The sequence below is a fragment of the Copadichromis virginalis genome, unplaced genomic scaffold (assembly GCF_057382275.1).
Source record: "Copadichromis virginalis isolate Kocher_CV1m ecotype Utaka unplaced genomic scaffold, C_Virginalis_male_GT1.1 unmapped_scaffold_1, whole genome shotgun sequence".
NCBI classification, from domain to species: Eukaryota; Metazoa; Chordata; class Actinopteri; order Cichliformes; family Cichlidae; genus Copadichromis; species Copadichromis virginalis.
This window is the reverse complement of record NW_028188589.1, coordinates 6,909,627-6,928,345: the sequence shown is the minus strand read 5'-3', so window position 1 is coordinate 6,928,345 and position 18,719 is coordinate 6,909,627. Positions and strand designations below refer to the sequence as shown.

The window sequence follows — 18,719 nt, the reverse complement described above, 5'->3', positions numbered from 1 at the left end:
GTTGGTGAAGCTGAAGTGAAAGCAAATGTTAAAAGAATGAAAAGTGTCCACTGCAGCCTCCATCTGAGCTTGTCATGTTCTTCTTCTTTGATCCTTCGTGTTTGTGCTGAACACTACTGTCGCTCTCTTCCCTGTTCCCGCCCACTTTCTAACCAATCAGCATTGGAGCGTGCACAGCGTCGTCCACACTGAGCTTTGTTGTGAGCGCATGGACTCGTCTGCAGAACATTTGTATGGGCTCAAAATGTGGTCATAAATATTTTGTACTTGTAAATCAGGATTTGTATGTGTAAAAAGAATTTGTGTGTGCGTGAAAAAAATTTGTGTGTGCGTGAAAAAAACTTTGTATGTGTAAAAAAGATTTGTGTGTGTGTGTAAAAAAGATTTGTGTGTGTGTGTAAAAAAGATTTGTGTGTGGACTTAGCCAAAAAAAACCCTGCAAGTTACAAGTACGAATTTTGACCCTATTTTTCTTCCTTTCATCTGATTGGTCAATGTCATGTCAATCACAAATGTAACTATCCAATCAGAGAACAGATGGGTTTGGCTGTCGGAGGGGCACTTTTTTGACCTGACGTTCCCGTCACAAGTGTCTTCTAAGTGAAGCTACCAGGTTCAGGTCCAGCTCTGTTTATCTGGAGCTGCAGTAAATGATCCGTCCTCACAAAGCAACACAGACACCAGATATGCAAACACAGCATCATACAACACAACCAAGAGATCCAAAGAATTATCTCTGCATTTCTGTGGCTGATGCTGCTGGAACAAAGCTGTTTGAAACCTTGTTGTTCTGCACTTTGGGACCTGAAGAGGAACCTGAACCTCTGTGCAGAGGGTTCAACTCTGAGGATTCCTGTTCAGTTTTTTTTATTTCACACGGCAAAACTTGACAACTTTATGATAAATGTACAACTTCAATTTGAAAAATTCATTTTTTTCTCTTGTTTGTTTGAAGCTGCTTCCTGTTGGCTTCAGCTGTTTGGAGTTTCCATTTTCTAAACTTCTACATTCTGAACCTTCTTCAGCTCTGAACAGATGATGAAACACTGAATGATTTCAAGCTCACACTTTGTCTAATAAACTTACATCTTTCATTTTTTATTCAGATTGAAGGACTGTGATTTGTCAGAGATCAGCTGTGATTATCTGGCAGCAGCGCTGAAGTCCAACCCCTCGTATCCCAGAGTGCTGGACCTGAGTGGAACCTACAACAACCTGCAGGACTCAGGAGTGAAGCAGCTGTGTGTTCTTCTGGAGAATCCACGATGTCGATTTGAAACTCTGAGGTCAGTCACATGTTTTAGTTGTGCTGAGATGAATATGATGTGAAAGTTGTGCTGACACTGTGGATCAGTAGGCCCACACACCTCTATACAGGAAGTCTGGTTCTACTCTTTGTAGAACTTCTGATCCCTGATCCTCTGAGTCTGACTCAGTAAATAATGCAGAGTTCTGAGCTGATGTGGGTGAGAGGACTCAGGCAGCCTGACAGAGTTGATGTCCAGGTCTTCCCTGCTTGTCCTGATATACATAAACATGAGTATCCTTGCAGGTCAGATCTCATCTGTCACACCTGTTAGTGCAGTTCTCCTCTAGATTGTACTGCTTGTTAAACTAGGATGATTTTAGGAGCCTGGACCGCAGATCTAAGGGAAGATATGACTTGGAAAGACTAAACCAACCTATTAGAGGTGTTCGCACTAACATAGATAAATACTCAGATTTACACCTTTAGTGTCTCACAAAGGGTTGAAAAGTGAATGTGCACAGAGAGGTTGGTGGTGAGACGGGCACTTCCAGCACTGTAGATGTATTCCAGCTCAGTGTTCATGGAAATAATCCGGAGAGCAGGATTCCTTGATGAATGTCACATCTTCTTAAAGTTATAATCCACAGGGAAAACTGTGAAACTGTCGATCTGATATCTACTCAACCAATCAGGTGTTTACATGCCCTTCACTGATCTCCAGCCCCACCTTATTATCAGTTTCTCTCTCTTTTACATCTGAATTATCTTCACTTCACATTTCATTCAGTTCAGATTTCATTAGCACGTTCACTTTAGCATAATCCATTTTAATCCAAACACCTTTCTCTTTAAACTCTGTTTGTCAGTCACAGTATATCCAGTACAATCCTCTTTTTCACTGCGTCACACACATTCAGAGATCAGAGTGTCCTGTGTGTGCTCTCATTCACTCACACTCACTCTCATATGGCTGAAGTCTGTTTGTACACAGGCTGTCAGCTGGCCTGAGTTAGGCCTGTCTCTAAAATCATTATTTTATTACTTTTATTCTGATTCATCAAAGCCAAACTCAAACATATTTATATTTACTGATTATGTTCTCATCAATAATTAACAGTCAGTACATTCAGATATGAATCATAATTCAGTGTTTAACATATTATCACAGATGGACTGCACAGGAGATCTCCTTTATGAAGAAACTGTGAAAGTTTGTCCAACAGTGGGAAACATTTCAGAGAACATCTCAGAGAATATCTGTGAAGCAGAAACTAAACATAATAATAGAAGAAAAGCCAAATAATGATCCAAATCCTGCTCTGAGACTATCAGACAGTAAAGGCTTCCAAAGACTGCTCACCTCTCAGACTTACTTAAAGATGCTGGTGCTGTCCACAGATCAGCTGACCTGCTGGGTCTCCATGATCAGCTTTGTTTCTTGGAGATAAAGGCTGAAGCCTTTAGAGCTTCAGTTCTCCAGAGCAGCAGGATGTCTGAGGTCCGCAGAAACACAAAAACACAGCAGCTAAAAATAGTTGTTCAAAGAAAACGAGGTGGGAGCTGCTGATTCCTGAGCTTTGATACTGGATTAGCTTCAGTAGTTATTCCCATCACTGCTGTAGGAGCTACATTTAGTCACAGCTGACTGTCTTCTTTGACCAATCACAATGACTACTGTTCTAAAAAACAAGCACACAAAGAACCAATGAGAGTGTAGAACAGGATAAAGAGCTCCTGTGATGGTGGCAAAGAAATGAGCAGCAGACGGCCGTCTACATGTTGTAGTGGTTTACAGTCACCAGGGGGCGCCGTCACGGCCACGCAGTCAGTGGGCTGCTCTGCTTGTGCTGTTGTTGGTGAAGCTGAAGTGAAAGCGAATGTTAAAACAATGAAAAGTGTCCACTGCAGCCTCCATCTGAGCTTGTCATGTTCTTCTTCTTTGATCCTTCGTGTTTGTGCTGAACACTGCTGTCGCTCTCTTCCCTGTTCCCGCCCACTTTCTAACCAATCAGCATTGGAGCGTGCACAGCGTCGTCCACACTGAGCTTTGTTGTGAGCGCATGGACTCGTCTGCAGAACATTTGTATGGGCTCAAAATGTGGTCATAAATATTTTGTACTTGTAAATCAGGATTTGTATGTGTAAAAAGAATTTGTGTGTGTGTAAAAAAGATTTGTGTGTGCGTGAAAAAAACTTTGTATGTGTAAAAAAGATTTGTGTGTGTGTAAAAAAAAGATTTGTGTGTGGACTTAGCCAAAAAAAAAAACCTGCAAGTTACAAGTACGAATTTTGACCCTATTTTTCTTCCTTTCATCTGATTGGTCAATGTCATGTCAATCACAAATGTAACTATCCAATCAGAGAACAGATGGGTTTGGCTGTCGGAGGAGCACTTTTTTGACCTGACATTCCCGTCACAAGTGTCTTCTAAGTGAAGCTACCAGGTTCAGGTCCAGCTCTGTTTATCTGGAGCTGCAGTAAATGATCCGTCCTCACAAAGCAACACAGACACCAGATATGCAAACACAGCATCATACAACACAACCAAGAGATCCAAAGAATTATCTCTGCATTTCTGTGGCTGATGCTGCTGGAACGAAGCTGTTTGAAACCTTGTTGTTCTGCACTTTGGGACCTGAAGAGGAACCTGAACCTCTGTGCAGAGGGTTCAACTCTGAGGATTCCTGTTCAGTTTTGTTATTTCACACGGCAAAACTTGACAACTTTATGATAAATGTACGACTTCAATGTGAAAAATTCATTTTTTTCTCTTGTTTGTTTGAAGCTGCTTCCTGTTGGCTTCAGCTGTTTGGAGTTTCCATTTTCTAAACTTCTACATTCTGAACCTTCTTCAGCTCTGAACAGATGATGAAACACTGAATGATTTCAAGCTCACACTTTGTCTAATAAACTTACATCTTTCATTTTTTATTCAGATTGAAGGACTGTGATTTGTCAGAGATCAGCTGTGATTATCTGGCAGCAGCGCTGAAGTCCAACCCCTCGTATCCCAGAGTGCTGGACCTGAGTGTAGACTGCAACAACCTGCAGGATTCAGGAGTGAAGCAGCTGTGTGTTCTTCTGGAGAATCCACGATGTCGATTTGAAACTCTGAGGTCAGTCACATGTTTTAGTTGTGCTGAGATGAATATGATGTGAAAGTTGTGCTGACACTGTGGATCAGTAGGCCCACACACCTCTATACAGGAAGTCTGGTTCTACTCTTTGTAGAACTTCTGATCCCTGATCCTCTGAGTCTGACTCAGTAGATAATGCAGAGTTCTGAGCTGATGTGGGTGAGAGGACTCAGGCAGCCTGACAGAGTTGATGTCCAGGTCTTCCCTGCTTGTCCTGATATACATAAACATGAGTATCCTTGCAGGTCAGATCTCATCAGTCACACCTGTTAGTGCAGTTCTCCTCTAGATTGTAGTGCTTGTTAAACTAGGATGATTTTAGGAGCCTGGACCGCAGATCTAAGGGAAGATATGACTTGGAAAGACTAAACCAACCTATTAGAGGTGTTCGCACTAACATAGATAAATACTCAGATTTACACCTTTAGTGTCTCACAAAGGGTTAAAAAGTGAATGTGCACAGAGAGGTTGGTGGTGAGACGGGCACTTCCAGCACTGTAGATGTGTTCCAGCTCAGTGTTCATGGAAATAATCCGGAGAGCAGAATTCCTTGATGAATGTCACATCTTCTTAAAGTTATAATCCACAGGGAAAACTGTGAAACTGTCGATCTGATATCTACTCAACCAATCAGGTGTTTACATGCCCTTCACTGATCTCCAGCCCCACCTTATTATCAGTTTCTCTCTCTTTTACATCTGAATTATCTTCACTTCATATTTCAGTCAGTTCAGATTTCATTAGCACGTTCACTTTAGCATAATCCATTTTAATCCAAACACCTTTCTCTTTAAACTCTGTTTGTCAGTCACAGTATATCCAGTACAATCCTCTTTTTCACTGCGTCACACACATTCAGAGATCAGAGTGTCCTGTGTGTGCTCTCATTCACTCACACTCACTCTCATATGGCTGAAGTCTGTTTGTACACAGGCTAATCTGGGACTCTTCAACATTTGACCCTAGAAATAAAGAAGCTTCTTGGATGAGAGGTGAAACGTCTTCAAGAAACTTAAAGAAGTCCAGATGCCTTTTTTTCTAAGCTCTTTAGATAACTGCGAACCTTCACAAACACCTCATCAGTGGGACTCTCAGAGCTACCAGCCCTTTGCTACAATCACAAAGCTCTTCATTGAAATCAATGATATCAAAGCTGGAATCAAGCTATAGCCATATACACTGGTAAAGACTTCTTATCTCGAAATAATATACTGAAGTGGCAATGCAGAAATTGAAAATAGGCGGACGTGCTACCTATGCTATTAGTAGAATGGACATTGGCCTGCTGGCTAAGGAAGGCCCTGTCTCACATAGAGGTGAGAGAGGCCCCCCTCGAAGCCCCCTCTTTTATCGGGGCTTACTTAGGGTCATATCGGGGACCCCACAGTTGGAAGTCTTTTTTTTTTTTTTTTTCTTTGACCAAATAAAGCTTATTTCTGTAGCTGTTGTTTTATACAGCTTTAATGTTAATATTAACATTTGCTTATGTATGTTCAGGGAGTGGTCTGATGGTACATGTCGTTGTTACATTAATAATATTCAAATAGTAAGGGTATGCTTAAAGATAAGGTAAAAATCATATCATATAATGTAAATGGCCTGTCGAATCCAATTAAACGTAATAAAATTTTAACTAAAATGAAGAAAGAACAAGTACAAATAGTGTATCTACAGGAAACCCATCTAGACTGTAAGGAGCATGAAAAACTGAAAAGAATGGGTTATACAACAGTTTTCTCCTCTTCCTATAAAACTGGACGAAGGAGAGGAGTGGCTATCCTGTTATCAAGCAAATTACTCTTTGAAAAAATATCTGAGATAAGTGATAAAGAGGGACGTTATATTTTGGTAAGGGGAAACATTGAGGGGAACCCAGTCACGTTGTTAAATATATATGCACCCCCTGGAAGCGATATTTATTTCTTTAAGAAAATTATAGATGTGATGGTAACAGAGACAGTAGGTTTCCTAATTTGCGGAGGAGATTTAAATATACATCTACAACCAAAGCTAGATATTTCCAATAGAAAAGCACAGAATACTAAAACATTAATTAAGAATATAAATACATTGATGAAGGAGGTGGGACTAATTGATATATGGAGAGACTTGCATCCCTACCAAAGGGATTATACTTATTTTTCCTCACCGCACTCGTTATACACAAGAATAGTGTGCTGGCATTAGGCATTTTCTGTTCTGCAGCAGTTTGCCCTCTTGTGGTTGTTTTTGTGTATTTTTTTTACTCTGTAAGATCTAGCCAGAGGCAGTTTCACCTCCGTTAATCTGTTGCCATCCATGCCTTCACAAGTTGATAAACGGCATCATCTGTGAGTAATATTGTTTGTTATCACTGAGACAACTTGTGTGCATTATTATTTGTTGTGAAGGCGTGATATAGTTTGTAGTTAGAATTTAATTTGAATATGTATATAACCTAAGCTAGTAAGGTTAAGCTAGCTCACTTGCCATGTGGTTTCTTTAACGTTTTGATCATGAGTGTGATTTCATTTGATGTTTTATTCGGGCACTCACTAAGCAGATAAATATTGCGTTCATATTTTTGAATATGTGTTTGTTATACTGTATGTTGATGCAACATTTTTATTGGTTTATTTCTGGTTTTGTCAACAGTTTCACACTTTTTCCTTATTAAATCATCCAACTCAACACATTGGCCTGTTCCCTGGATTTTGATTAGGAGAGTGTTTAGCTGTCTGTATAGCTGAGTCTACGTTCACGAGGACAACGCTTAGTGAGGACAGAACAAATAGATTATTTCATAACTTTTGGGAAAAATAAAGATAAAATAAACACTTGTGCAATTGGAGCAATAGAGTTAAGCGATCATGCACCAGTATACCTGTCTGTTGATTTAAACGTGCAACCAAAACTCAATAATTGGAAATTAAATTCAAGCTTACTGAATGATCCTCACTTTAAAGGACAAATTAAGAAAGAGATTCACTTCTATATGGAAACTAATGACAATGGTGAGGTGTCTCGTCCTATACTGTGGGATGCCTTAAAAGCTGTCATGAGAGGGAAAATTATAGCAATATCCTCTTATAAGAAAAAGATGAGAAATAAGAAATTAGAAGAGCTACAAAATAAGAATTAGAGAAAAGGCATGAAAGAAAAACATCTCAGGATATATTGGAGGAAATTAGGAAAACAAGAAATGAAATAAATGATTTGACCACATATGAAATTTAAAAAAAATTAATGTTTCTTAAACAAAGGTATTATGAGGGAGGATCAAAAGCAATGAATGTATTAGCCTGGAAACTAAAAAAGAAAATAGCAGATAATACAGTTCACAAAATTAAACATCCAGTGACAAAACTAATAAAAAATAAACCAATAGAAGTTCAGAGTGCATTTGAAACATTTTATAAGACTCTGTATGCTAATAACACAGAGAGTAGTATAGTTGAAATTAACAGTTTTTTAGATTCTCTTGATTTACCAGTACTGAATGAAGAACAGAATAAAACTTTGATTGAAGATATAACAGAAAAGGAACTAAGAATAGCAATAAGTAAAGTTAACAGAAATAAATCTCCAGGATCAGATGGATATACAGCAGAATGGTACAAGGAGCTAAAAGAAGAATTAATACCAGTGATGCTTCTAACAATGAATTGGATCCTAAAGAAGGCTCAAGTACCTTCTAGCTGGAAAGAAGCAATTATCTCTGCCATCCCAAAAGAAAACAAGGATAAATTAGAATGTGCGTCATATAGACCAATATCTGTTCTTAATACAGATTACAAGCTGTTTACATCTATCATGGCTCGACGATTAGAAAAGTTCTTACCTAATCTAATTCATAATGATCAAACAGGTTTTATTCGAGAGCGCCAAATACAAGATAATGTACGACGGACATTACAAATTATTAATCATATTCAAAAGAATAAAATAGAAGCAATGGTAATCAGTATCGATGCAGAAAAATCATTCGATTCAGTTAATTGGAACTTTCTTTACCGAGTCTTGCATACATTTGGCTTTCACGAATATATAATTAAGACAATACAGGCACTTTATGATAACCCTACGGCAAGGATTAAAATTAATGGCTACCTATCAAATAGTATTAAGCTGCAAAGAGGAACAAGGCAGGGCTGTGCGTGCTCACCATTATTATTTGTGTTATATCTGGAACCATTGGCTCAATATATAAGACAAAATAAAGAAGTAGAAGGTATTAATATCCATGAAAAGGAGCATAAATTAGCCTGCTATGCAGATGATATTTTAATATTTTTGGGTCAACCATCAAACTCTTTACCTAAATTAATGCAATCATTTGAATACTTTGGTCGACTATCTGGATATAGGGTTAATATGAGTGAAACACAATTGCTTAAGTACAATTATATTCCATCAGAAGAAATTAAAAATAAGTATCAATTAGCATGGCAAACAGAGTACTTTAAATATCTAGGAGTCATAATACCTAAGGATCTTACAGAAGTATTAGAACGAAATTATTTACCAATACAGAAAAAAATTAAGGAACATATAGCGAGATGGAATCTAATTCCATATTTAAGTTTATATTCGAGAATAGACTCAATTAAAATTAATATTCTTCCTAAATTATTATATTTATTTCAAACATTACCAATAGAAATGAACCAGAAACAGTTTAATGAATGGGATAAAATTTTGTCAAGATACATATGGCAAGGAAAAAGGCCCCGAATTAGATTTAAAACCCTACAACTTAACAAAGGAAAAGGGGGTGGGGCTTACCTTCTCTTAGGGAATATTATTGGGCAGCACAATTAAGGCCTATGATATGCTGATGTAATCCTTCATATGACGCTCAATGGAAAGTTATTGAGGAGAGTCTGACCTCCATCCCCATACAAGCTATTATAGCAGACAGAAGCTTGCAAAATTTAATAAAAACTATTGAAAATCCATGGATCAAGTTGACTTTTAAAATTTGGGAAACAGTAATAAAAGAATATAAACTAGAAGAGGATATAGCAGTTCTTAAGTGGTGTGCATATGACACACATTTTGCTCCAAATAAATTGGACACCAGATTCAAAGATTGGACATATAAAGGATTAACAGCTTTATGTATGATAATGGAGGAAGGCAGACTAATTAGTTTTTGCTTTTGCATTAGATTTTGACTTTGTTAACTACTAGAAGACTAGAGGAAAAATTAGTTACATTAATGGAAACAAAAACACACTCCCTATATTTATTTATTTCTTTTTCTTTCCTTTTTCTTTTTCCTTATGTATTTTTTATTTATGTTGTTTGTTGTTTCCTGTTTTGCTTCTTTTTCTTTTCTTCTTCTTCTTTCATTCTTATTGTATGGATATTTTAGTTGTTTAAATATAGAAAAAAATAAAAAAATATATGTACTGAAAGATAGCTGAAGTTGATGGTATTGTATAGTGATTCTAAAATGTTAATAAAAAAAAAGAAGCTGGAATCCAATGAGTCCAAGTCTTCTGCTGATTCAGCATCACATTCATCTTTGCTCCTTGTTCTGCATCCCCACCATGGACTTCATTCCTTTCCAAGCCAGCCTTGAGTGTCCTTTATTCAGCTCATCCTCTGCTTTACTTTTACACCTGATTTTAGCTGCTTTTCTTCTCTCCCTCATAACAAGACAGCTTCTTCTGCCTGAGAACATGTTGGAGTGATTTACTAATCCAGGGCTGATTTTGGGGGAAAATAGTTCCTGTTTTCAAAGTAATCCCCATTTTTCCCAGAATGAAATGTAAGTAGAAATAAATAGAATAGAATTAGAATAGAATTCAACTTTATTGTCATTGCACATGCACAGGTACAGGGCAACGAAATGCAGTTTGCATCCATCCAGAAGTGCTTTAGTGATATAGATATATTACAATATATATTAGCAATAGTATAGATATGTAAGTATATTACAGAAATGGGTCTATTATGGTATGTTATAATGTACACGGTATGAAGTATGTTGTGAATATTCTATAACTAAGTATGTACAGGCTGTAGTGAGTACAAGCTATGTGCAGGATATGAACAGGATATAAATATGAAAAACTATACAGAATATGAAATAAATAACTTTACAGAAATTTGAGATATACAGCTATAAAGTGATCTAAGTGAGAACATGAGCCTTTAAAAAGGCTCTTCTGAGGCTGCTGCCAGTGGTCAAAGCCTCCAACAAAGCTCTGTGAGTACATATGTGATCATAGCTTTAGTTTTTAAATGTTTATTCTAGTTAACACAGATCAGGTGGAACAACTCAAATAAAATATCAAAAATATTAAGTGGTCATCGGTACTCAGTTTGTTCAATACTGAATACAATGGAGCACAAATTGTCCACGTTTCTGAAATATTTCTGGGTGTAACTGTCACCAAAGTGCAATTTAGACCTGGCCTGTGGTTGTTATCTAAGTGATAATCATCAATTCTACTAAAACAAATACAAAATAAAGAAATTTGACACATTCTGTTGATATCAAAAGCACACTGAACAATTCAGTGTTGTTTCACTGCTGTTCTCTCTTCACTTCTTCTCCTCTGATTCTCTCCACATGTTGCTCTGCATCAGTGCTCAGTTTCCTGACAAAACAAGATGAAATATTGCTAAATATAATAGTATCTCATTACACTTCAACATAAGTGTTTTATTTTTGTAATTGTTTATCTGTTATTTTTCAGACTGAGTCACTGTGACCTGTCAGAGAGAAGCTGTGAAGCTCTGGCCTCAGGTCTCAGCTCTCAGACCTCTAATCTGAGACAGCTGGACCTGAGTAACATTAACCTGAAGGATTCAGGCGTGAAGCTTCTGTCTGAAGGACTGAAGAGTCCACGCTGTACACTGGAAACTCTCAGGTGAGATCAAGCATTTTTCTTTCATCAACTGACAGAATTAGCAGATTAATAATAAGGCAGTCCTCTAATAAGAGGAGAAGTGGAGGTGTTTTGGAGGGCAACGTACTCTTATGTTAACAAGACAGGAAGTAGTTCCTGGGAACTGCTTCCTTTATTGTTGTCTAAGTAGAAACATGATGGTAAAACAGTGATGAGTTTGCAGAGGTGAATCCACAGCACACAACACAACAATGCTGTTGCGTGCTGAAAGCAGACTTCTCACAGATTCTGAGGCTGCAGGTTTCATCACTGTCCAACCAAAATTCACTGAACCAGCAGTAAATGAACGTCCAAAACGACGCTTCATGTTTAAAAAACAGATGATCAGGGGGATTTGTGTTTACATCTTTTTTGTGTGATCTGTTCACCTGCTGTTTCAGCTGTTTGGTGGTTGTTGAGATGGTTTTGTGAACTTTTAGCTGAGATCCTGACGTTTCTGTAGATACCACACATGTCTAATTACTTTGTACAGCATGAACGGCCATAACGAGGTTTTTAACAGTAAGAAAAGTTGTAAAACTTCAGAAAATATAGTTAAAAGTCCAAAACCTTCTACGTCTGGTGGCTTGTGGTAAGGAGCAGATCAAACGAGTAAAGAATTACGTTATAATTATAAATGGCTTCAACAGCACATTCAGGTCTGTGAGACTCATTCAGACACTGAGCCGTGGCTCTGTGCTACATGCACATATTTCTGCATCTCTGCCATTCAGACACACTTTATATATAGTTTATTTTATGTAGTATTCAATACTGAACTGTACATTTAGTCTTTTTAAAGGCAGCAAGTTTTATTCAGTGTTTTCATAAAAGCCTTATTTTTATCCATTTACTGCTATTAGGAAGAACACGTGAGGTTTAAGACCTGGACCAGTTTGAAACCTTTTGTCCTCCACAGTGGAAAATGGGTGGAAATAAAAATGGGTCTCACTTTAGCCAGCTCCTAATTTTATCAGTTCTACTCTCAGCGTCTCCTGTATATCTCCTGTATAAATGTTGCACTCAGCTTTGTGGTCTCCAATATCACTGAAATGCAGCCAGATGCTGCTCATTTTGCCTTTTCACTCTTTCCTGACACGCTTGCATTTCAGTACAGCTCCCATTTCTCTGTGTACTGGTCTCTACCACTACCCTTGCTGTCTATGGGACATGTCCTCTTTCACATAATGGTATGATCCCAGTCTGTCTCTTAAAGTGATTGGCCACATGGTTTGCTCATCAGAATAAAACCTCAGCCGTGCTCACATTGATTATCAGCAAGCCTGAAAATTCATCAATATTTGACATACGAAATTATCTCATGGGCTGAATTTGGCCCACGGGCCATATGTTTGACACCCCTGGTTTACACAGTTTGGTATTCAATGTACAAGTGAGCTAGCTCTCAGCTAACTAGCAGACAAGCTAACTGCTGGGACTGCGTCTTTCTAACAAGAGCGTCAGACACTCAGACTGGTTTCCTTTGTGGATGATGATGTGTTCTCACACTGATCCTTCATGCTGATGCTGCCATCCACCCACTGCTCCTGGATTCCTCATCATCATCTCCATCAGCCCTCACAATACTCCACCTTCATCAGCTTCATGTTCAGCAGCCTGGATGGACAGTAATTCTTTCCATGGGTTATGGTGGGACATTGAGAGCTGAAGTCAAACAGCAGTGAGAATGAAAGACTGATTCATTTCTATTTAGTCTTGTGATGTGCAGCTTTGTTCAGAGCATTAAGGCCCAGCAAAGATTACTGAGGTCATAGAGTCCCTGATGAAACCTGTGTGCTTATAGAAACTGAGACCAGATGAACCAGAATAGAAGGACATTAAAATGAAGTGTCAGCTACACAAAGGCAAAGCTATTCAGTTGTTGCTGTGAGTTATTTAAATGGAGGATGGAGTCAGACTTTAAGCTGCTGGACTCAGTCACTATATCCTGTTGTCCTCATAGAACCTGGACACACAGACTCACCTGTGACACAGTGACACACAGTGTGGGCTACACACACATTAGAAAGTGGATCAGTCACACTTGTGCAATCATTTGTTGTGCTGGGAAACCATGAACACTTTGAATCACATTAATGGCTTTGTTACAGCAACATTCAATCATGAGTTCAAAAGTAGTGCATTGTGTACTTATTGTAATAGTACTGCAGTATGAGAAGTGCAACATTCAGTGTGCAGAAACAGATCAGGTGCTTTCTAACAGCAGTGTTCCCTTTAACACAGCAGCAGTTCAAATATTTCTGTCAGTCTGAGCTGAAACATGAATCTAATCAAATATCAAATCAAAGTTCTTTGCCTCTGCCAGGACGTTAACATTTGATCTAGTTTTTTACAAAGTTCCCTCAGCGTCCAGAGCCACCAACATACCTTTGATCAACAGCAAGTGAACATTTATAAATGTGTGTTTGCAGAACAGGAAGCAGCAGAACTATTGTTCTGTTATCAGGCAGCAGCACAAACGCTCATCAGCTCATTTACTGTGCAGGACTTTGAGTGTGTGAAGTGTGTGTTTGTGCTGGATTTCCTTTGGAGAATCTCAGTCAGAAACCAGACAAAGAAAAACTCTTTCAACAGTCCAGGTTGAGTTGACAACATGAACTGCATTTATCTTCCTCTGACTGACATGTTCTTCCTCCTCTGCACCGAGCCAGCTGCTAAGACTCACAAGCTCATTGACATTTTCTGATGATAAAGAAACTCTCTTCTTCTGCACAATATGAGCAGCAACAGAGAAGAAGCTTTCACAGGTACAGATGTTGCAGCTGTGGCCAAGTACATGTGCTGCATGTTGGAGCAGCACTCTAATGGACAGGCCTCTGTACTGATGGTGGGCTCTGCTCTGTATCCACCACACTGTTCTCAGCTGAGTCTTCCTCCTGTTCACAATCACACTCTGATCAAGCATGTTCACGTTGTAACACCGTGGCTTTCGTAGTCTCTCCTTTTTCTACAGCTCATGTGTTCTTCTTGTGATGCTGCGTCTTGAGGCTCATACATGCCGTCATTTGTTGATCCTAAGAACGTTCCTCAGACCGACTTCTTCAACAACAGATAACTTTAGTTGTATCAACACTGCCTCCTGGAACAGTTTAAAATGAACATGTCAAAGATCTGTACCTGTCTCCATGTTTCTGTCCCCGCCCCTTTCTTTCTGTCCCGGGTCATGTGAGCGCTGCAGTAGTATTAGGCCCACCCTCAATGCTCCCATTGGCTGAGACGCATAATGACGCCCATTTCAAGCCAGCACTGATCAACATCCCTCCTGTGACCCATGGCTGTTATATTCAGAGCCAGTGAGCACTTTCACAATAATCATGATTTTAAAAACTGTGATTAAAATAATTGCTGACGTTAATCAGTTAATGAGTTAACGAGATAATAACAGGTTAAGTTGCCCTAATAATTAGACTTTGGTGACAAACTGATGTGATCTCCATGTTTCCTTTGTTGGACTGTGGGCGAGTGTCAGAACTGAATGTACTGAGTAACATGTAAAGTTTAAATATGTGTCAGTTCCAGTTTTAGAGCTCTAAAGTGCAGCTATCATGTTAGGAATATGTTAGGAATAGACAGGAACACTGAGCACACTGAGGTCAAATCTTTATTTTACCACTCGCTGCATTCTTGATGTTCATGAATTCAGCAGCTTCATGATTGTCTGCAGCATTAATCTCATATTTCCATTAAAGTGTTGAATTTGACTGTTTGATGTTCTTTATGATCTCTGGCACCAGTTCATCTGTAGGCTGAGCTCAGTCCATCCATTTAGTGAAATGATGTTTAAAGGTCTCCTTGTTCTGTGAGCGTGCACAGATCCTGAAGCAGAAAGCCTGGGTTACAGAGAAATGATCATCACTGTGATGATGCTCATCATCTCTGACTGGGATTTGAGGTTTTGTCAAAGCAGCAAAGAAAGCCTGGCTATGTTGGACTGGGTGTGGAAGCAGCTCCCAGTTTGAGTTCAGGAGACAGACACCCTCTCTACTTTGAAGATCAGCTTCAAACTTTCCTTTTTGATAAAGCTTATAGTTCGAGCTGGATCAGGTGACCCTGAACCATCCCTTAGTTATGCTGCTATAGGCTCGGGCTGTTGGTGGACTTCCCATGATGCTCTGCTTTCTTCTCCCCTCTTTTCACTCCTGATGCTTTTATATGTCACTACTGCATGTCCTTAACTTTTGTCTCTCTGTTTTGTTCTTGTCTCTCTGAGCTCATCTCTTCTCTTTCCCCTCACCCTGCAACCAGTCATGGTAGATGCTCCTCCTGGAGCCTGTTTTCACTGGGAGGATCTTTGTGTCAAAGGGAGTTCTTCTTCCCACCATCACCAAGTGCTGCTCACAGTGGAGGCGGTTACCTTACACTGTTAAACAGCTTCAGATGACTGTTGTTGTCTGTTGGGTATTGTCACTTATAAATAAAGTTACAATGGATGGATAGATGTTATTGTGACAAAGAGAAAACAACTGTTGACAGATAGATTGTTGTTTTGTGTGTCTGCAGTCTGTCAGGCTGTCTGATCACAGAGGAAGGCTGTACTTCTCTGGCCTTAGCTCTGAGCTCCAACCCCTCCCATCTGAGAGAGCTGGACCTGAGCTACAATCATCCAGGTCCCTCAGGAATGAAGCTGCTGTCGGCTGGACTGAAGGATCCAGGCTGGAGACTGGACACTCTCAGGTATGGAGAGAAAATCTGATAGAGGAGGAAGAGCTGGAAACATTTCCTGTGTCTTTCACTCACTTCCTGTTTGTTTCCTGCAGATGACACATGAACAATCACACATGCAGGAATATTTTCAGGGACAGACACACTAGTCTAGCTGGATAGTTCATGGATATTTATGTAGGGGTCTCCAAGGAGTCTGTTTGCAGGAACATTTAGGTCACAGGTGTACCTGATATAGATACCAGTGTACCTAATAAAGTGTCAGCTAACATTTGGAAATGGAAGCTTAAATAATGACAAACTGTACATTCACAGCTGAATTCACAATAAATTTGTTCTGAAGTGCACATTTTTCTGTTATTGTTCTCAAACAACAGAATGAGAATGAAATATTGATTCTAACAGGGCCCATAAACAGCATTAGCTTAGCAGCATTAGCTTATCAGAGTTTCCATCATGGTCACACAAATCCTTAGCAGAGAAAAGTGGCCTACTTAGCAATAACTGCTCAAGTTGTATAAAGAAAGGGAAAACAGTATTAGCATTAGCTGCTAATGGCAGCTTACTTAGCATAAACTCTTCACATCTTTATAATGCAAGGGAAAGGAGTAGCTCATGGAAGCCTATTTAGCATTAACGTCTCACATCATTATAAAACAAGAGAAAAGGGTATTAGCATAAGCTACTAATGCTTATTCACCTCAAATTAGCTTTAGCTGCTAATGGTAGCCTACTTAGCATTAACGCCTCACTAATATAATGCTAATTCATATCAAATTAGCATTAGCTGCTCATATTGTTATAAGGAAAGAGAAAACAATATTAGCATTAGCTACTAATAGTTATTCAGCCCTAATTAGAATAAGCCTCTAAAAGCAGCCTACTTAGCATTAACTCCTCACATCGTTGTTACCCAACGGGAAAGAGTATTAGTATTAGCTACTATCATTTTTAATAAGTAAGAGAAAACAGTGTTAGCATTATTGAATAATGCTAATTCACACTAAATTAGAATTACCTATTTACAAGAGCGTACTTAGAATTAGCTGCTCACATTGTTAAAAAGTAAGGGAAAACAGTATTAGTATTAGCACATAATGCTAATTCACGTCAAAGTAGCATTAGTTAATAATGGCAGCCTACTTAGCATTAACTGCTCACTAATATAATGCTAATTCACATCAAATTAGCATTAGCTGCTCACATTGTTAAAAGGGAAAACAATAATAGCATTAGCTGCTAATAATTATTCACCTAATTAGAGTTAGCCCCTAATGGCAGCCTAGTTAGCATTAACTCCTGACATCGTTATAATGCAGGGGAAAAGGGTTACCATTATCGGATAATGCTAATTTACATCAAATTAACAATAGTTAATAATGGTAGACTTCGTATCACTAGCTGCTGTCATTCTTACAAAGCAAAGGAAAACAATATGAGCATTAGCTGCTAATGCTTTTTCATCTAAAATTAGCATTAGCAGCTAATGGCAGCCTACTTAGCATTAACTCCTCACTAATATAATGCTAATTCACGTCAAATTAGCATTAGCTGCTAGCATCAGCCTACCTAGCACTAGCTGTTCACATTGTTAAAAGGGAAGAGAAAACGATATTAGCATTAGCTACTAATAATTATTCACCCCTAATTAGAATTAGCCGCTAATGGCAGTATACTTAGCATTAACTCCTCACATTGTTATAATGTAAGGGAAAAGAATTAGCATTATCTAATAATGTTGACCTTGGCCCACTGGAAAAGTTCAGAACTAAAGATTTAGGAGTGTTTCTCGATAGCTCTTTCTCATTTGAGAAACAAATAAATTCTGTTATTAAAACCAGCTGTAAGGTTTATATTGTTGATTGTCATTTATACTTAGAAATATTTACTCATATATGCTTAGAGTTGTATAATTGATTGCATAATGATAGAGGATTGATCCTTAGTAGTGTGTAAAGACTCTGTGTGCCTTCCAGAATGCTCTGGCATGCACACACCACTTGGGGCCATGAGAGAGGTCGTACCCTCTCTTACTGATTTATGGTGTAGGACAGGGGTCTCAAACTCAATTTAGCTGGGGGCCGCTGCAGGCAGAGTCTGGGTGAGGCTGGGCCGCATTAGGTTTTCCACAAGAAAGGCATGGTTAAAAAATTCCAATCTTCTCAAATCTCTTTATTTTTATTTTTTAACACAAAATATGAAAAATAAATAAACAAATTAAGAATTAATAAGAAAATAAATCAATCTGTAATACATAAATAAAATAATAATAAGATATTTTTAGTCAGTGAACTTGTGTGTATCTTTCAGGCTTCTATATCTGCTGTATTTAGATTGAAATGTCTGTATTAACAGTTCTATAACCTTCTTCTGAACATGAATGGAACACTGTAGAAAATGAACTGTTCTTCTGAACATGGCTTCTCTTGCCTACTCCTTGCTGCTAGAGACCTGGCAGCGTTTCCTCTCGCATAGCCGAGCCAGATTTGGCCTGAGGGAGGAAGCAGTTGCGACCCTCAGTATGTCTTGAAGCTGATCATCCGTAAGTCTGGACCTGTACTTGGACTTATTGAAGTTCAAAGTGGAGAAGAGCTTTTGGCACAAGTATGTGCTACCAAAAAGGCACATGGTCCGCTTGAACATTCGGGAAAGCCGAGGGAAACTAGGGCTCAAGTCTCTCAAAAATTGTCCAAGCTTGTCTGCTTTTCCACTCACCTCCCTGAACTTTGCTTTGAGTTCAGAGTTGCACTGCAGCTCAATGAGCTCCAT

The 18,719-nt window shown here is 38.7% G+C and overlaps 1 protein-coding gene across 1 annotated transcript; it reads left to right on the top strand.

Annotated features, from left to right (window-relative positions):
* The first annotated feature begins 1,442 nt into the window (after positions 1 to 1,442).
* LOC146679691 (ribonuclease inhibitor-like) lies at positions 1,443 to 15,981 on the top strand. Its single transcript, XM_085450414.1, has 4 exons — positions 1,443 to 1,552; positions 4,186 to 4,365; positions 11,076 to 11,249; positions 15,789 to 15,981. The coding sequence occupies exons 1-4, from the start codon at positions 1,443 to 1,445 to the stop codon at positions 15,979 to 15,981; spliced, it is 657 nt and encodes a 218-aa protein (XP_085306540.1).
* Positions 15,982 to 18,719: the final 2,738 nt, after the last annotated feature.